Genomic DNA, 20,865 nt, shown 5'->3' with positions numbered 1-20,865 from the left:
TTATGTTTGATTTGTCTGTCTTTTTTTAAGTTAGGATAAAAAAAAGCTGTAAAATACACACATTTACACATACTATCTGATTTAGAATTTTACATTAATGGTACCTTTTACAAAAATAGAATTTATTTAAAATAATGTATTGTATATTTATTACCTTGTAGAAATCAGATGATAATTTTTAACCTTGTAGTTGATGTCTTCTTTTCATTATGTTCAATATTTTCAGCAACTGTTTTCATTTACTTCTCTAAATAATATATTATGTATGTAATAAATAATAGGCTATATACTGAACATGCTAAATGCACATCTTTATAATTTAGGTTACAATTTTGTCAATGCATCTTGTACTAATGCACGGCCTCTTTAATGTTTCCGGCTGGTCATGTGGTGACCTACCTTATCTAGAGTAAAATTGATTTCTTTAGGCGTTTAATAGTTTTAAATATTCAAACTATTCGTTTCTGTAGATGTGAAACTGTTTTAAAAATCACTTGGTTTACTTCTATTTAACGTTAACGTTGTGTGACGCATTATATCACAAGATGTTGTATTTGAAGTTAAAAACACCTGACTGCTGCTTTTCACTCCTCAGTTATAAATATCAGAGGAAACATGAGCATAAATGACACCCGCAAGATCCTTACCTGCTTGTTCACATCAGCAGAGATTCAACTGACAAAATTCCTTTTTCTAACATGTGAAAGTTGTCTGTAAATATTTTTCATTTGTGGTCCATCTTATATTGACCTTAGAGAGTATAGTGACAGAAAATGTGGACGTAAGTTAACTTCCTAAAAGTTTTTTTCTCATTAAAATGTTTTACCCTTAAGTCCCACTTGCCATTACATGTTTTAAACAGTAATATCTTAGTCTGAACCTGAAGCAATCTTGACAAACTAATCGTTTGAAAGCTTAAAGACTCTAGTTTTCGTATTTGGTGACTGATTTCTGAAATATTTTACAGAGCAACCGTAATTTATTAATTTGTAAGAAGAGTACTCATCAGACTCAGAGAGCGAGAACTGACCTTTACTTTGAAATAGTGATACATATATAAAATCATGAAAAATCAGCCATTCATGTTCATGTCAAGTGTTCAAAAGATAACTTTCATTCTATTTTTTGAGAAAAAAAGGTCTAAAAGTGTTTCGAATATAAAGAAAAAGCAATAGGTTTTGATGCAGCGTGAACTATATCGTGCGTCCAGGGTTCTTGTTGCATGTCGTTTATGTGTTTTTTAGAGGTTGAATTGAAATCAAATACTGCCATACTACCCTTAATACTTCTGAATGTGATGTCTACGTCATAAATATTGAGAAAAGTAAGGAAAAACATGTTTCAGATCACTCAAACCATATATGGAAATAGAGCCGCCCTTATATGGTTACTAATGGGGTTTGATTGTCATCTAGTGGAAAAGCTTGGTACTACGCCCAAACAAAATTTCACTGAAAGCTATTTTTTTGAGATATCAACCTCAAATTTGGAACACAACTTCTTCAGATTTTGATTTTTGATTTTCTAGCAATTTTAGAGTAAAACATGTTTTGTAAAATATATATTTTAGATAAAATATAAATATTTTAATTTTTACATTTTATATTTCCATAAACTAAAACTTCCAGAACTATAATATAATATACTTTTTTATAACTTTTCACCTCTACGATAATCTGCTAAGTGTCTTCTTTAAAAAGAGACCAACCTTACGTATCTGCTCCAAACCATTCAAAATTTATAACAATTTAAGTTGGAAATGTCATTTTCAGGCCTATACTCAAAAAGTGGAACTGACAGTTAACACAAGTGAATGCGTTTAACAATCTGTATGTTTAAAGTAATGTACACTCAAATGAGATGTGGACTTTAGCTATATCAGTAGCCTAACAACAGCAACCTGAAAAAAGATAAGCAAAAATTACTTATTGTCAAAAGGCCTCCTGAAATATTAGAAACATTTAAAGAAGACAGCATAAAGTAATATAGACATTAGCGGAAATCAGCACAGGTATGACAATTTGTTATTGATCGATGTGTTGAAAATGTCAAATATTGTCAGTGTCTTAGATAAATAGATTGTGAGATGTTTTATGTACATATATTTATTGAATAGAAAACAGAATTTTGTAGTGCATTATCTTATGACATTATGAAATATCTCATTAATTTAAAGAACCAATTAATTTAAAAAATAGACATTTCTATTCAAAAACAAAGTACAAATTAGTATATTAAACATGAATTAAATGAGTAGACTACAATAATTACAGCGGACAACGCAGTATTTTTGTTAAATGCTTCAAGTACCACTGGAAGTAGCATTTTATTTTTTTTATTTTTCTTATTATATGCAATTCTTGGAGTTTTCACATTCAGTTTCCAGAACCTTGGATACTTCCAATATTTTCAATCTCATTCCCTCCATATCTGTTTGAACTGAGCCTTTTGGAGTTAAAAGTGGTCCAGAGAGTTTTTTTTTTTTTTTTTAAAGCACATGAAGTCCTGCAGATCTATTCTATTTTCCACAGAAGATAACCTGTAGGTGTATCAGTGTTCAGAACAAGTTTTGGCGCTAGTCTCTTTGCTTAGCCCTCTTGCAAACCGGTCGCTGCCATATTCCTTTGACAATATTAGAGCATTTTCACAAAATGGGTTTCCAACAGTAGTTTACACACCATTCTTTAAATCCCATTCTCAGTCTGTCTAAGAGCTGTCAATAATCTTAGTCTTTAGCACCAGTCAAACCTCTGTCCCACCATTCTGAAAAAGATTTGATTGGGAACTCGCAGGTAGCGGCAAAGCTTCTGGAAAGCCTCGTTGCTTAGCGGAGCATGGGGTCTTCCTTTAGAGTCATCCAGGCACTTGTCGTGTCCCGCAGACAGCATACAATAAAAGCCCTTAGTGACGTTAAAGTAGAAATTGTCTGGCTTTATCCGAGGTGGAAGTTCCAAAAACGTCTCCGCCTTCTGCAGCTCAGGGAACGGATTCCTAATAAGTGCCTCTCCATCCACAATGTGCATCTGCTCCCTGGGAAAAAGCTCCAACCATCTGGCAAGGTGCTGGTAGTAAAAGCTCCTCTGAAGGGCCTTGTATTTGGGATTGATGTGTCCTTGAGACAGCAGCAGCTCTTCGAGTGATTGGTATGGCTTGTTTTGCTGAATTCGGTTATGGAGGACTTGTGTGTAGTCTGATACAAGTCTCTCTGCAGGGTCACGAATGATCAGCAGCAGTTTCACAGCTGGATTCGTGGCCCATATCCTCTTTGGGGCCAGAGGTGCTGTGAAGTAGCCAGGGGTCTTTTCCACCGTCAGCTGCCCAGGGAGAGTGACGGGCATCTGGGCACGATACCAGTCCAGACCCTTCCGAAAATTTTCATCCAGGTTGAAGTAGTGGATCTCGTTCTTGGCTACTTCCACATCTGGATGGAGGTTGAGCATCTCCAGCAGGGCCCTGGTGCCTCCTTTGCGCACCCCGATGATTATGGCTCCTGGCAGGCGTTGCAAGGTCGAGGCATTGGAAGTTCCAGAAGGGGTTGCTGAAGTCACTGAGGTCAGAGAGGCTCGGAGTTCATGTAGACAAACAAGCAGCTGTGCCTGGAGCAACAGCAGTAGGATCAAAGCCAGGAGGAGCGTCCAAAACATGGCGTCAGTCCGGTCAGGTCAAGGGCGGCACACGAACCAACACGTACAGCTGGAGATCTGGACGATTTGCGCTGTTTCCTGAAGTGAATTTCTAAAATAAAACAAGAAAAAGAAAGTGCAAGGAAATTAATTATCTTTGAGAGAAAATAAATAGTAGGAAAATAGTCATTATTCATAGCATTAATCATACATTGAAAATAAATCAAATGTTCATTGTAAGGCAACTAAAATGACAAATAGATGTACAACATATGTTAAAACAACAGCAACAGCAGGGCACGAGTATACTTCCTCAGTGTGATTTAATTAACTGAATTATTAAAACAGAGAAAAGAAACACATTAAACATTCATGAACAATAGTGCCTCAGAAATCTCCCTGGGTAAATTTACTCATCCCAATCCCACTGCAGTCTCACTGCTGTCCTCTAGTGCTCACTATTGGAGCAATTCTCAACAATGAGTCACAAACTGGAGTGAATAGCCCAGTTCTTCATAACAAGAATAAGATTTACTGGTAACACTATAATAAGCTCCCATTAGTCAACGTTGCTAGTTAATAAAAGTGCAAAATATCATTCTTAGTTCAAATCCATTAAATAATATTAACAGATACAACTTTTAGTATAATAAACACTTTAGAAGTATATTGTAGCTCTAGAAGTATCATTGTTAGTTCATGTCAAAATTAACAAATTTAACCATATTGTAAAGTGTTACTGATTTTTCGAGTACCTCCCTTGTGAAAATAAATATACTAAAATGCATTTGAAATGTGGAAGTAGTGCTGAAGTCCAACTATAGATACAAAGTATATTTGAATGTGTTAAAGTAGAACTATTCCAAGTATACCTCAGGTACACTTTTAATATCTTGCAGTATTATTCAAAAATCATACAATCCTCATCAATAGTGACATTAAAAAACATTTTAGGCTTAATATTAAGAAATATGCAATTGCACAAGTAGTACTCCCAATAAAGTTTAATTATAATTTTTATATCAGTAAGCCTCAACGGATATGTCAGTAAATATGTTAATAGATTGGAACGAAACTTAGTATCAAATGAATGTATTTCGAATATATTACTTTTAGGCTAGGGCTAATTAGCTAGGGCTAATTACTTCACAAGTGGGTGAAAAATACTGATAATGAAAAATGTAAAAGTAAGATAGAAAGGTGAATGTTTTTGAGAATTATCCTCAGGATCTAATAAGAAATGGTTGTGAGTTCTGAAATTTAAAAGTATTTTGCTGAATTTGCTATTTCATTGATTGCAACGCTCACATTACATGTAATAAAGACAGTTCTTTAGGCTTTTTAGAGTTTTATTCTTCAGACTGAAAATAAAGATATGCAGTTGTTTGTCATCACAGCTACAAAAACTGATGCAATGGTTACATATTTGTCTTTTTAGTGCAAGTTCTACAAAAAAATATAATAGTTATAATCTTCAAAATCTTAGAATAACAAATAGAAAATTACTCACAACTGTGTCTAAACATCATTTAAAAAGTGGTTGTTTATAGCAGAACATCCGGTCTGTTTTTTTTTTCTCCATACGATGAAAGCGAATAGTGACCACGGCTGTCATGCATGATTTTTCAACCTAAATTTCTCTGTCTTCCTCACACAAACTTATCAAAAGGCTTCAAAATACTTGGAATGAAGTGTGCAAATTATATAGACTCTTTTTATGATCCTTTTATGTTGCTTGGTCCACTTTCATTGTATGGTATTTATGAACTTCAGGCAAACTCCTTTTGCGTTCAGTGGAAAAACGTTTAGAACAACACAGAATTTTCATCTTTGAAAGAAAGTGAAAATAACTAATGGATATGATAACGGATGCAAGTGGCTGATCCGGACAGTTGGCCACATCATTTCTGACCTCTATCTCCTCTAAAATGATTCAACTATGTTTAGTCACCTCGCAGTTGTGATGTTATTGTACCCTGCTGCTGCAGGAGTCACGGGTTATTAATTTGCTCCTCATCTAGTTTTAAGCAGTCAGCCTTTGTAAACGAGCTGTGGTGTTGCTCTGTACGTTGTATAATTACACAGTTGGGAGTAAGTGTCGAGCCCTGTGGTCTTGCCACTCCTGCTTCAGCGTCAGCGTCATCATTACTGCTAAGCATCATCAACTCTGCCATTACAAACCTGAGTGTCTGTCTAATGTCTCCCACTTTATTCCCTCGTCTCACAGCTTTAATCCTCAGAATGTGCTGCTCCTGTTCCTCGGGTTAAGTTGTCTGTCGGTGGTGACAAATGTAGTCACATAACATAAAAGAATACATTTACCAGGAGATTTTCAGTATTGCTGTCTTTATAGTGCTATTTTCCAGATTGTGCTGTATATGAACAGTGAGCCATGGGTAATTGGTGTTTTTCAAAAACAGGAGAAAGCTGTGTGTCTGTTTTGAGTTTTTGTAATATGTGATATAGTTTTTGTTCCAGGTGACATTGATGATAACTTTTTTTTCAGAGAAACCTCTAATATGCTCACCATGGCTTCATTTATTTTGATCAACAGTATGGTAAGAATAGTAATATTGTGAAATATTACAAATTAAAATTTTGTTTTGTATTTTAAATATATTTTAAAATGTAACTTATTCCTGTGCTGGCATCACTACAGTCTTCTATCACATAATTCTTCAGAAATCATTCTAATATGGTAATCTGTTGCTCAGGACAAACCATTTTTTTAGTATTATTCTCATTGTTGAAAACAGTTGTTATGGATAGCCGGACACAGAGGTAAGTGTTAACACAGTGACTTTTATTGACAGCTTGGGTGCAGGTGATTCGTGCAGCTGAGTGCGAGAGGTGAGGATTCTCAAGTTGTCATGCATGGTATCTCGGGTTGTGATTCTGATAGTGTCTTTGTGTCTTTCAGGAGTGAGGAGCAGAGACGATGATCCAAACGGGAACACAGGTGACACTGGCAACTGCAGCAGACGATCTGGGTACAGGGAGACAACGAGGTGGAGAACAGGAGGCAAGTACAAGAGGTAAGTATTCAGAGGTTATACTCATCGAACGGAGTCCGTAGAAGTTGAGTCCACGTTGGGAGTAACGAGATCGGAGAACTGCAGTGTCTGTGGGGAGTGTCTTTATACTGTTGTTGATGAGGGTTGAGATGAGGTGCGAGTGATTAGAAGTCAGGTGAAGTGGTCATGATGACACTGGAGACAGGCCATTCTGTGACATTACCTCCCCCCCCCAGAAGGCGCGTCCCGCGCCGTAACAAAGCAACCGGGGAGGGGGGGGGGGGGCGCCCTGGATGTCGGTGGAGGACAGGGACACTGGGCTGGCATCCAGGGCGGATCAGGAGCCTCGGGAGGCCATGATGGGACTGGAGACTCGGGAGGCCATGGTGGGACTGGAGACTCGGGAGGCCATGACGGGACTGGAGACTCGGGAGGCCATGACGGGACTGAAGACTCGGGAGGCCGTGGCGGGACTGGAGACTCGGGAGGCAGTGGCGGGACTGGAGACTTGGACGGCCATGGAGAGTCTGGGCGCTTGGACGGCCATGGGGGACCAGGGAGCTTGGATGACCTTGGCGGATCCGGGAGCTTGGATGGCCATGGTGGATCAGGAAGCTTTGTGGCCTTGGCCCTAGGCCCGGCCACGCAGTCCAGGAGAATATAGCCCCCCCCAAAACATTTCTTTGGGAATGTTCCCCTCTAGGGACCACACTGGAGGAGCGGGCGCTAGGGGGCGCACGGGAGGCGCGGAGCTGGACAGAACCAGCGGAGACGAAGGAGAGCTGGACGGGACCAGCGGAGACACAGGAGGGCATTCTGGTAGTGCGGACACTTGAGGGTGCTCTTGCAGCGCAGACTCTTGAGGGTGCTCTTGCAGCGCAGACTCTTGAGGGCGCACAGGAGGCGCGGAGCTGGACGGGACCAGCGGAGACGAAGGAGAGCTAGACGGGACCAGCGGAGACACAGGAGGGCGCTCTTGCAGCGCGGACTCTTGAGGGCGCTCTTGCAGCGCGGACTCTTGAGGGCGCTCTTGCAGCGCGGACTCTTGAGGGTGCACAGGAGGCGCGGAGCTGGACAGAACCAGCGGAGACGAAGGAGAGCTGGACGGGACCAGCGGAGACACCGGAGGGCGCTCACGCAGCGCGGACACTTGAGGGCGCTCATGCAGCGCGGACACTTGAGGGCGCTCATGCAGCGCGGATTCAATGGGGCGCTCGGGAGGCGCGGACACTTGAGGGCGCTCGGGAGGCGCGGAGCTGGATGGTGCCAGCAGAGACGAAGGACAGCTGGACATAATCTCAGATGAAGGGCTTGGACGACAGGGGAACACTTTTCAGCGCTGACCTGACTGATGTTACAGATGGGTCCAATATTTGCGCTGTTGTAAGCCCATTTCTGGGCTCGTGGGCACCTATAGCTCGACGCGGGTGGCACCATCCCCTTCGACGTCTCGGGCGGCGGAAGCTTCTTCGCCGCGGACTGGGTTCCGACCTGGGATCGGAGACTCTCCAGACACCGGATTACAGCCTCCTGCCAAACAAGATCGGTGGTGTCTGGGAGCTCCAGAGGTTGATGGCGTCTGATCCCAAGCCGGAACAGTGTCTTGAGCGTGTCACCATCTAAGGAGCTGGCGAGGGCGAGCGGCACGAAAGCCTGGGCGAAGTCGAGGGGTCCCTGGGTGGCTTCCGGCAGATTAATAAGGACTGCTAACTCCTCCATCGCTTCTGTTCTAGGTCCGATCTTCTGTTATGGATAGCCGGACACAGAGGTAAGTGTTAACACAGTGACTTTTATTGACAGCATGGGTGCAGGTGATTCGTGCAGCTGAGTGCGAGAGGTGAGGATTCTCAAGTTGTCGTGCATGGTATCTCGGGTTGTGATTCTGATAGTGTCTGTGTCTTTCAGGAGTGAGGAGCAGAGACAGGTGGGAACACAGGTGACACTGCAGCAGACGATCTGGATACAGGGAGACAACGAGGTGGAGAACAGGAGGTAAGTACAAGAGGTAAGTATTCAGAGGTTATACTCATCGAACGGAGTCCGTAGAAGTTGGGAGTAACGAGATCGGACAACTGCAGTGACTGTGGTGAGTGTCTTTATACTGGTCTTGATGATGGTTGTGATGAGGTGCAGGTGCGGGTGATTAGAAGTCAGGTGAAGTGGTCGTGATGACACTGGAGACAGGCCATTCTGTGACAACAGTGCTGCTTAATATTTTTTGTGGAAAACTTTGATACGTTTTTTTCAAGATTTTCTGATGAATGAAAAGTTCAAAAGAACAGCATTTACAGTATTTGAAATTGAAATCTTTTGTAACAATGTAACAAAATAGCTTTACTGTCACTTTTGATCAATTTAGTGCATTCTTGCAAAAAAAAAAAAAACCTTTAAAGTAAACTGAAAGTGAAATTTGCTAAATTTACAAGTGTTAAATAAAACACAAATACATCATAAACTGTAAAATGGTTAAAATGGCACCACATACGGATCATCATGGGTTTTTTTTTTTCTTTTCTTTTTTTTTTCTTATTTAGATGTGACAGAAGGTTGATGGGTAATAATGATGTGAAAGTGATGGGTGAGTTGTTTGTTCTGTTTTCACTAGTTTGACCCATTCAGGATATGTGGACTGTTTGTGATCATAATAGGGGCTTTATCAGATTAACATGATAACCATGGTGACTTGGAGGCACTGCTTCCTCTGGCGTTTTATGATCGCTGCCTCCCTTGCCTCAAAGAAGAAAACAAGGTGTGATCTTCATTCTCCATCTTATGAGAATACATAAGTATTGCATGACTTGGCAATTTCTTATCAATTCTAATGCTGTCAAACGATTAATCGCGATTAATCACATTCAAAATAAAAGTTTTTGTTTACATAATATGTAAAATGTCTGTGTACTGTGTATGATTATTATGTATATATAAACACACACAAACAAACATGTATATATTTAAGAAAAATATGTTATGTATTTATGAAATATATTTATAAATTATATGAATATACATATATGCATGTAAATACATGTAAATATTTTCCAAATATATGCATGCATGTGTGTGTATTTATATATGCATAATCAATATACACAGTACTAATCAATTTGTACAATCTGACTTGTATGTTAAACTTCATTGTGAAGGTCCATCCCTAAATTTAACCATCAGGGGGCTTAAGCAGTACAGAAATGTACAAATGAGATTATACAAATTCATATGAATTTGCAACCAGCTCATCAAATCGTAAAATACTTGCAAATTGTCGTGAGACTATGTTGGCAAACCACTCTTGATAGACACAAATCGTCTTATAGCGATCTATAGTGTGTGTTTCATCTTTATCAGAGACTCACAGACCTACTGATTGAGACAGACTTTCAGTTGGTTTACTCTCAAGCAAACAAAGCTAGTCTCCTTCTTTCTATATCTCTCTCTCACACACACATACACACAAATTCTGTAGCTGAGAACAAAAAAACGCATCTCTAATATACACACCCTCCACTGTCACCTCACACTGTGCAGTATAATCCTCTTTCCTGAATACCATTGCACACCAAAAGTAAGCCCAGTGATGCACACACACACAGACACAAACCTCTTTTCTTACACATTTTCTTACACATTTTTGCATTTAGGCTCCCTCAGTTTAGTGCAAACTTAGTCTCGCTTCTGTTTCCAGCACGCAATAATCCTGCACGCAGCCTTATGCGCCCAGAAGACTCACTTGTGAACTCACAAGACAAGCGCACACACTCACGCAGATGCGTATATAAATACATGCACGCACTACAAGAGTGTTGGCCTCTAGTAAAAGGCAAAAAGAGGACCTGCGGGGAATGAGATCAAAGGACTTTCTGTCACATATTAGCATTTTATCTCAGTTCCCGATCTGACTAGATTGTTCAGAGCTCAGTAGCATCAAGCATGTCCAAAGCATTTAGTCACCTTTCTTTTGTGTATCTTAGTTTGTTGTTGTAAGCAAGAAAACTAAAGGTGTGTTGTGTTCAGAAGCGATTTTACTTCACCTCCTTACTGTAAAAAAAATGTCCTGTTAAATTTACAGCGGATACGGTTGCCAAAAATTTGCCATTATGTAAAAAAAACTGATACAGTGTTTCAGGTATTATGAGATGGCATATTGGTCCCTGTATATTTTATCAAATAGAACCGTATGTTTCATTATAGTGTTAATATATCAATCTAGCCTAGCTGAACTACCAAAAATCTGTTTTTACCTTATGATAAAGCTTATAATAAAGGTGGAACAATAGAAGGCCAGAGTAGTTGTACAGTACAGTATATACACTTGTCAACATTTGAAGTGGATCAAAAAAGTTCATCAAAGTTGTCCTAAGACAAGAACGCATTTTGGTTTTTGGACAATTTTGATGAAAGGTTTTGATCCACTTCAAATGTTTACTAGTGTAGATGGTGCAAAGTGTCATACACACAAAGACATAACACCATCAAGGTAACACACATGACATTAGAATAGAATAAAATAGAATAGAATATGAAAAAAATACATATCTATTTTTAGAGATAGGATATACATTTTTATAGATATAAAATGTAATGTATTTTTATTGATCTAAAAATAATGTGATATGAAACACCAAATGTACATTACTGATATTGGAATGCCTTTTACTGTTCTTCACCATCAATTATATGGTAATTAATAGTTTTTACTTGCAAAAAAGGATGACAGTATTTTACAGTAAAATTTGATACAGTGTAATGTTAAACCATTTACAATTTTCATATATGGTAAAGTAACTTACAGATTTTCACAGCTTTGTGTTTACAGAAACAGAGCATGTTTGCAGGTGCAATTGGTTTCATTTTTTGTCACATTACAGCTGTCTTCAAATTAACACTTTTGAATTTCTGAGTTCTTTTTCTCAGGGGTAAAAAAAAAACCCTGGGAAATATCCATTTTTTAATTAGTTTACAAAAAAGTGTCTAAATCAGACTTTTTTTTAGCCATTCGTTAAAAATGCAAACATTTCAGAAGATGTATGTGAAGCATGTGGCTGTGTATTGTAAACATGAGAAGATTTATGTTTCAGGTGATTCAGCAGCTTATTTGTCTCTCACTGACATATGCGTGCAAAGATTCACCAGCCCTACAGGGAAAAGCCAAGCGACTTTCAAGATTTTGCCAAGATTTCCTCCTCTTCCTCTTAAGTGAATGCAAATGGAGAATGAATGAGAGGATTAAACAGCGTCTGAGAGGATGCGATTGTCTCTGTCGCTGGACTGAAAGAAACAGGGAAACAATGTGCAGAAAGTGTCCCTTTGGATGCTTCTGAAAGATCTCATTCGATCTGTCCAATAGACACTGACCTTCAGTAAATCTGCTCAGTTTTTAGCACACGGACGCCCCACTAAGCCTCAAATTAGTCTCTTCATGAACCTCCCCGCACCCCACCAGTCTCTCACTCTTCCTCACTTCCATCTCTCTCCATCCCTCCCTCCTCTCCCTCGTTCTCGCTCTCATTTGCACTTGAAGATCTGGGTCAATCGAATCACACACTCTACAGCCCCCTCTGGTCTACATGTTCCTCGCATTGATAATGAGGAGTGTGTGTAAGGGGGGGCATCATAGTGTTTGGGTTGAATATGGGCTGGAGTTTGGGGGGGGGGGGGGGGGGTCTGGTACCAGCAGAGGGGAGGGGGAAGTATGAGGGGGGCTTCACTCTAATTAAAGAGGCTGTTGGCATGGAGAACATGGCAACATTATTGGCATGAAAATGTGCGTCTTGTCAGGTTTGGCAGCTACTTCGTGACTAGCACTCTTCTCGTACAGTATGTGATATGAAAATTCAGCATGTGGAGGAAAGTAAAGTGAGCAAAAGTTAAAAAGAGGATGATGGCAAAATAATACAGACTGATATACGTGTTCATTTACAGTCATGTCTGGCTTTGGTTGTTGTCAAGAAATCATATAGATTGTGTCTAGTGTTGTTCAGTTTGTATAGTCATAAAGTCCTATGGATTGGCATTTTTATGGGTTCTCTCAGGAATTTCTAAAAGTTTCAGAATAACTGTTTTAAAATTTCGTTTTGTTAACTTTTTTTTTCAAATAAATGCTGTTATTTTGAACTTTCTGTTCATTAGCACAGTTATGACTAATGTACCATAGCAGCACAACTGTTTTAAGATTGATAATAATAGGTTTTATGAACTCTAAATCAGAATATTAGAATGATTTCTGAAGAATCATGTGACAGAAAACCAACGGCTGCTGAACAGCAATCACATGACAAAATAGCATTTTTAAATTTATGAAAATGTAAAGCAGTTATATTAAATCGTAGCAACATTACTGTATTTTTCATCAAATTGGTGAGCATGAGATGATTTGCATGAACCATAAAAAAATAATGTCAGCCCCAAACTTTCACACAGCAGTGTATGTACTTGACACATCGTTGTAGTCCTAACGTTAGCAATTTGCATCTTAAAAGCACACAAAAATGCTCTTCTGAATATCCAACAGAATGATTTCTAACAATATTATCACATGAAAAGCCATGAAGTGAGCTAGCAATTTTCTAGTCATTTCACTGGTAAACATTATTGAAGAGACAAATTTTCCTGAGTTAATATACATTTCGATGCTGTTTAAATCTTTCTAAAAGAGTTGCAACATAAGTATTACAAACAGCACTAGGATTGTACTTGATAGATCTTAGCTTTAGCAGCAACTTTTTAGCAACTTTCATTCTAAAACCACACTCAGAAAAAATTAAGTTCTAAAAATTCCAGAGGCGAATAAGCTTTCTGGGTTAGCAATATAATTGCTTATGATTATTAGAATACATGTAGACAGTAAATGTTTGTTCTTTCTCTCTCCTGCCGTGTGATTTTGTTAGCTCAAAGGCTGTTGACTGAATCATGTATTATCATTATACATTTCAAATATATTAAGCAAAATCATTGCTGTGAGCCAACAGCCTTTGAGCTATCAAACTGTAATTTTCCAATTCGGTATGACAAGCAAATCATTCAGTGATTAGCAATCTGGACTGTGCCACAGGGGGCAAGAGATCGGGTTAGTAGTTCATGTCAAGTGACTTGTGTTTGCCTTTCACTACAGGGGAAAGAATCAATCTATTTCCTGTCTCTGTGTGTGCGGGCAATATCAGTATGGCAGATTTGGAGGGAAGGGGTAAACATTGAGAGTCAGTGGTCACGTCAGCGGTAATCTGTCTCTCTGTAGGGGTGGGTGGACAGATGGAGGTTAGACGGTTCTGCTCAATACAACTAACCAATTGAGCATGTGGACCTGACAGCTACTGCAGGGGTACAGCAGGCACGAAGGCTGAAATGACAAATTTAGTATGATTTCATGTTGTATAGTGAAAGAAAATCAATGAAAGAAAATGGAAAGAGGAAATGAGATTAAATCAACAACATAACACCATGTTCTGTGCTGTAGGCTATGCACTAATGCTGATCAAAAGTTTCTGGTTTTTACAATTTTTGAAAGGAGTCTTTTATGTTCACCAAGGCTGCACTTATTTGATCAAAATGCTTTTGTGGAAACTGTGGCACTTTTTTATTTATTTGTAACAAAAAAAGCATTTATTTGAAATATACTGTAAATCATTTGCACAAATGTGAAAGTTTGCACTGTAACTTTTAATGAATTGAATGCGTTCTTGCTGAAGAGAAATATTAATTTCCCCAAACTTCTGAATGGTAGTGTACACATGCTACTAAAATATGCAATAATACAACATTTTCTTGTCATTTAATTTCAGTTTAAGCATGTCATCAACTATACCGTTTTACTTCCAAGTTTTATTAGAGTGTGCTCATAGTTAAAGGGCTTGACCTAGAAAGTTTAGACTGGAGCTGAACGAGAGAAAGATTTGGAACTTCTCCTGACTGCAGATAATGCAATATGCTAATACTTATAAAAGTGAAAAAAGACTTATAGTATGACTAATTCACTCAAAAATGAGAATTCTGTCATCATTTACTCCCTAATGTCAGAACACAAAAGAAGAAAGTTCAAAGAATTTTGGTAGCCACTGATTTCTATTGTAAGGACAAAAAGCATTTCTCAAATTATTTTACTTTTTTGTTCCACAGATTAAACAAAGTAACACAGGTTTGGAATGACATGATGGTGAGTAAATGAAGACAGAATGTAACATTTTGGTGAATTATCCCTTTAAATGTACAGCACCAAAGTCGTATAGACTATTTTTTGTGATTTTTTTTTTTTCATCACCCTTTCCTTGTATAGAACAGATCAGTTCCATGAGGATAAGTAAATGACAGAATGTTTGGTGGAACTAATCATTTCAGAAATAACAGTGAATTCTTTAATTTTACAGTAGGTATGAAATGCATTAGCCAGCAACATCATGTTGGCTGAGGAGTATCTACAGTCTACAGCTAGGGGTGATTCTCACACTCTCGTTAGTTTTAATCCACTTGTCTGGCGAATCCCATAATGGACAGATAGATAGGGAGTGTTTCTACAAAACAAACAACGAGAGGGTGAGAATAAACTTGCGCCAAAAAAGTGTTTTTCCAGATTTGTCTTTGCAATTGGCAATTAATCCCTGGAAAGGAAAACGTTGTTTAGAGGCCAGATGAATGGAACTGTCTGTCTCAGAGCAGGTGGTTGTGCGTCTGCGTGCGAGCTTGCCGTCTTTAAGCCACGCTGAAATCTCAGAAGTAACGTCTTTGGTTCTGCTCTTTGTCTCGCCTTGTGCTCGCGTTTCCACGCCAGGTTGTTGCTTTTGATTTGTCCTCAAATGCCCTCACATTCAAAGAACAGTGAAAAACATCTTTGTAATTCTTTAAATGCTCACATGCTGAAAGGGCCTTGAGCTCACAGCTATATCCTTCGCTTATGGATATGCATGCAGTGAATGAATGGATGTGTTGTGCACGGAGGGATTTTTATGCATCACTGCCTGTGTTTTTGTTCTTCTATAATGTGAGGGAACAGTGGTATGTGTATGTGTGGACAAGAAAGGGGTCCCGTCAGCCCCTGCTGTGTAATGCCAGGCAGTTCTGTACTTTGTGGGACATTTGGGATGCAGAAGAAGATGTTATTTTTCTTGTTTTGCAGTGTGTTGGTTTTTCATGCATATGTAGGGGAGTAGAGACCTCCACTATACTGTGGTGAGTATGGGATGATCTAATGCATAATTCTGTATAAGGATACACCAAGGTGCGCTCGTAGATGCAGTTTAATTTGCTGTGCTTTTCCAGATACATGTATGTTTTGCCATGCTTTTGTCCCATAGGAAAGAAATGAGATCTATTTGTTTGTCTTAGTTACAGTATTTCATCTAGATAGTGATGAGATTAAAAGGAATGCGAATGAAGACTTTGCTAAAGTCTGCTGCTTAGAGTTTACCCAAGAGAAAAAACTCGTAACATCACATGTGTCTCTTCTTGAGTTTTAAAAGAGATCTCAACAATTAAGATTTCAATATGAAAGAGATTTCAGTATGAACTCAGTATGAAATATTTATAATCATCAAAGTTTTCCAAGACTGTATTATACGAGCTATACCATATTATTCTGTTTGTGGAGGGACTACTTGAATCAGTTTTGTTACATTAACTGAAAACGAGCAGGGAATTTATAGTCCCAAGCATGCTTTGCATGGGATCAGGAGAGTAAATTAGGGCTGGGAATTGCCATAGACCTCCCGATTCAATTCTACAACAACATGTTCTTGTCATTTAAATATACAGTACATTGAATTGCAATTTACAGTATGTTTCTGTATGTTATAACAGCAATTCGATGTTATAATAAAAAAAATATTTTCTACTTGTGAGCCAGTGTCCACAATTAAATCAAGTTCTAACCAAAAGTTACTCATCTCTCTAAAAAAAAGCTGTTTTTGGTCAATCGCAACATTCAGAATTAAACATTTCTTAATAAAGACTTGTCCACAGCAATGCTGTACTGGACTGCTCATCTGGGAAATATCATTTTCTGCTGTGGTTGTGTTCTGTCTCTATAAGTAAATGATTGTCTCATTTATTTGCATTACAGTTTAACACAATTCAAAGTATCAAAGCTGATATTCAAATGAAGCATAACTGAGAACTCATAAGTAAATGAAGCATAACTGTCTCCTGAGCTATGAAAGAGCAACCTCTGAGCAATAACATTTTCCTTGGGGATGTTCTCGGGCCTGCGGTAATGCGTTGTGTGGTTACTTGTTTTGCTGTGTTGTGTGGTTTCATTTTTTTCATTATTTTTCTTTTTCTTGTTTTGTGGTTTGGCTTTGTGAGGCTATAGAGGAGAGCGTTGCATGAAGGGTGGTCATCAGAAGAGCAGTAGCCTGTCATCTTTATGGACTAAAACTATCAACACTAATGACCCAAGAAACAAACCGAAAAGACTTCTTATACACAAGCACACACACTCACATGCATATAAACAGACACACACACACACACACACACACGCACACACACGCACACAAATCCATGTCTGCTTATCCAAGGATACGCCAATCTAATATCACAAGGATCAAGTGGTTTGTTTTTATGACTTTATAGGGATTTTTCCCTGAGAACAGTGTGGTTTTGTCTAGAGTACAGTCCCTGTGACGTACATAATGACCTCTGTGCCACAGTGTAACCTTCACACTCATCCACTCACTTTACTGTAAGATGAGTGAAGCAGGGAGATTAATTGCATATCAGCAGGTCACAACTGCAAACAAATGCTTAAAAGTTGCATAAAAAATATGAAAGACAAAAATGCAAGGCAGACTTGCAACAGCTTCCCACAGTCAAGTCAGGTGATATAATATAGACATGTCACTTTCTGGTCATGTTCCATGCTGAATAATTTAGTGTTCAATGTATTTTGGCGTTTTAAAATGAGTTGACTGATAAAAACGTGTACATGTGTCCATCTTTCTGTTCGAATAGGGAACCCCACAGCAGATTTGACCATCTGTCAATCAATGGGGTTTCCAAGCTGTCCAGTTTGGACTTGGCCCTTTCAGTTATATATTGTAGTCCTAGTCCTAGTGTGTGGGTGTGTGTTTGTTTTTGGTGTACTGCATGGTTTCTGTGAGAGTTACTATAGCCTAATGTCTGGGTAGGTGAGTCATTGACAGATAAATGACCCACCACAATCATTTAGTTATCCATGAACAAAGTCTGATAAACACTATGTGTCAGCTTACTGTTTAGAGTATCTTTTTTATCTTTTAATGTCTAAGTTATTACAATTACAAAGACCTGTGTATACAGTATACTTTATATAGTGAGAAAATGGTTGGTTTTTATATAGAGAGAGAGAGTGTGTGAGTTTGTGTACGTGTTTATGTGTGTGTATATAACAAAATATGCACAAAAGTATATTAAATCTAGACTAAAGTGTAAAACTGTAGGCTGCAATAATAGAATAGGAGTTTGCTAAAATTAGACACAACACAGGACATTAAGACAGTTCAAGTTATTCAGTGGCCTGTATTTTTATGTCTCACAGGCTTGTTTAAAATAAAATATGGCGTTGACTGGGTCCATTTGGCTTATTCTGCTTTTTATTTCTTTTCTGCATCTAACAGATGTTCAAATTATGTTGTTCTCTATTGTCCATGCAAAGTGCTTATAATTTATTAATCTCTATTTTGAATGCATTTGACTAGTTATTAACACTAATCTCATTCGGCCATATTGAATATATTTTTTGTCTAACAATACAGTGATACATTTCTGTTCCATATTCTAGATGGGCATGTTAGGATGAAAGCAGACCACCCACGTCTGAGTCTTTCGTTTCAGGTAATCATACTGAAGTAATGCTTTGGAGTGAACCTGTTTGATCTTGTTCTTAACTAAACTTTTAAACAGACGTACAGCATATAGGCGACTCTTTTCGTCTCGTCCCATCTCTCTGCTTTTTTATGTATGGTTCATTGCACTTAGTAGAGCAGTTCTGCGCTCATAAAATATGATATGTATTATTCACGTCTTCCTCCATCACTAATTCCCCCAACATTTTATGCCCCCATGAAGTCATGCTAGCTCAGAGGTGACAGATTCATCTAATCCTGATCCATTTGTTTTTTTGTTCTTTTTCCTTTCCTTTGTCAGCATCTTGCTCTGAAAATCTTAATCAAATATGTTTATGTAAAGGAAAGCAGCTTACTGTGATTTCACCAAGTAGGACATGTTTTTGGATCAACATCCTTGGTCTGGGCACAACATTATTTTCAACCAATCAGATTTTGGTGTAGACCTACAACATTCATATTATACATCTGAGTTTAGTTGTAGGCTATGGTTAGGGATGGGATCTAATGAAGTAAATTTCACCATGCCGACATGTACTATAAAAACAGGGAGAGCTTTATCATTACATTTTTAATGTCTGCCAGATTTTCCCTTTTCATTACACAGCAGATCTGAATTTGGTGGAGTACCAAGTCGCATGCTGCACTTCTGATTTGATACAATAAATTTTGCATCATGTGTGAAGCACATAACATATAAGCCCTATTAGCACATCCATTCATCCTTCTGTGACATCCTTCTCCCACGGCCTTCTAGAAAGCACTGAGTCACATACAAAAACATACACATGACAGAGAATGTCAACATTGGACTTGTTTTTTCATAGAACAAAACTTGAAATATAATCCAAATGTTTATTACTTAATTAAACAGTGTCACTGCATTGAATGGAGTGATGAATCTTCTGAATTTTAAGGAATTCATATCTACAGTTCACTCTTAAAAATAAAGGTTCTTTGAAGAATCTTTAACATCAATGAAACCTTTTATTTTCTCTATTGGTTCCTTATAGCGGGGGAAAAGTCATCAGATTATTACAATATTCTTGATACTAGGAAAGAAAATCTTTCTTTTTAAGAACTTTTCACTGAAAGATGTTGCGTATATAACATCTGATTTCACTTGCAGCCGTAGACATTTGTTAAAATAATTTTACAAGCATTTACTTGCTACATTGGTGAGATACTAAATAAACACACTTGTGGGTATGTACAGTATAACAATAAACAATAAAAAGACCTTGATAAATCATCTGAAAAGTGAATTGCAAAATCACCAGCTAATATAATTTTCAAAATGTTGTATTATAAAAATCCAAAAGAATAAAGCTCTAGTGATACCTGGTTTTCAGGAAATCCTATATCGGTCTCTAAAGTTATAGTACCTCTTCTAAGAACAATAGCAAACATCTCTGTATCATGTCTAGTTTGTAGGAAGACAGTTTCTATGCCTCTGTGAAGGTTCTTTATTGGCATATATGGTTCCATGAAGAACCTTTAATATCCATTTTTGTTGTCAAAAAAAGGGTTCTTTAGAAAAACAATTATTTTAAGAACTGTTCATTGAAAGACCAATATGGTTCTTTTATGGCATTGCTGCAAAAGCCCACTTTCAAAACCTTCATTTTTAAGAGTGCACAGTGTACTATGATTGACTAAAGAAGTGGATTCACTTTTTAAAGCACATTTTAAATCTGACATGCTGTCGGCAACCATTCTCATGAGACATGTTAAGCACAGTTCAAAGTTCTGGATAAAATTCAAGAGTTTCTCTGACCAAATACTCCGGTCAAGCAGGGGAAATGAAACTGAGAATGAAAACAGCGATAGAACAGGACAAGAGCTTACCTGAGCTTTGTCTCCTTCAGTCAGTTCCTCTCATAAAGTGTGTTTCCTCCTGATGTTTTTGGGACTTTCATGCTTCTCTATTCCATCCTTCTGAGCACTTCAGTGATTTTTTTTATTTTTTATTCTGTTCTGTTCTGTCTCTTCTCTCTCCTGTATTCTGTGACGGCGGTTTTAAAGTTGAGGTGGCGTAGCTGCTTCTCTAGACTCTCTAGATAGGAAAGGAGTGAAAATACGACTCAAGGTTGTAAAAAGAAACTGTGAGTGTGTGAGCGAGGGAGGTGAATGAATTAGAAAGTGTCTACATGCTGTGTGTGTCTGTAAAAGACGTGTGGATGGAGTGTGTGTATGAGTGAATGAACAACAGAGAGAGAGGGAGAGAGAGCACAAACACATTGCCCCTGAGGGAAATTCCTCCCTCCCTCGCTCTCTCCATCTCTCGCTCTCTTTCTCTTTCTGTGTATCTAGCCCCCCTCCTATCATCTATACTATCGCTCTGCTGCTTCCTCCAGCCTCTCTCTCTCTCTCTCTCTCTCTCTTTCTTTTCTCCATATTGTTTGATTTGCGTTTCAT

At 38.3% G+C, this 20,865-nt stretch overlaps 1 protein-coding gene across 1 annotated transcript; it reads right to left on the bottom strand.

The window, feature by feature from the left end:
* Positions 1-2,349: 2,349 nt before the first annotated feature.
* hs3st1l2 (heparan sulfate (glucosamine) 3-O-sulfotransferase 1-like 2) lies at positions 2,350-20,615 on the bottom strand. Its single transcript, XM_079419007.1, has 2 exons — positions 20,296-20,615; positions 2,350-3,735 (listed from the first exon to the last, which is right to left on the bottom strand). Exon 2 carries the CDS (start codon positions 3,642-3,644, stop codon positions 2,733-2,735), a length of 912 nt encoding a protein of 303 aa, XP_079275133.1. The 5' UTR covers positions 3,645-3,735; positions 20,296-20,615; the 3' UTR covers positions 2,350-2,732.
* Positions 20,616-20,865: the final 250 nt, after the last annotated feature.

The sequence above is a fragment of the Barbus barbus genome (genome assembly GCF_936440315.1).
Source record: "Barbus barbus genome assembly, chromosome: 6".
NCBI lineage: Eukaryota > Metazoa > Chordata > Actinopteri > Cypriniformes > Cyprinidae > Barbus > Barbus barbus.
The sequence above is the reverse complement of the archived record's forward strand: the minus strand, read 5'-3'. Positions and strand labels throughout refer to the sequence as shown.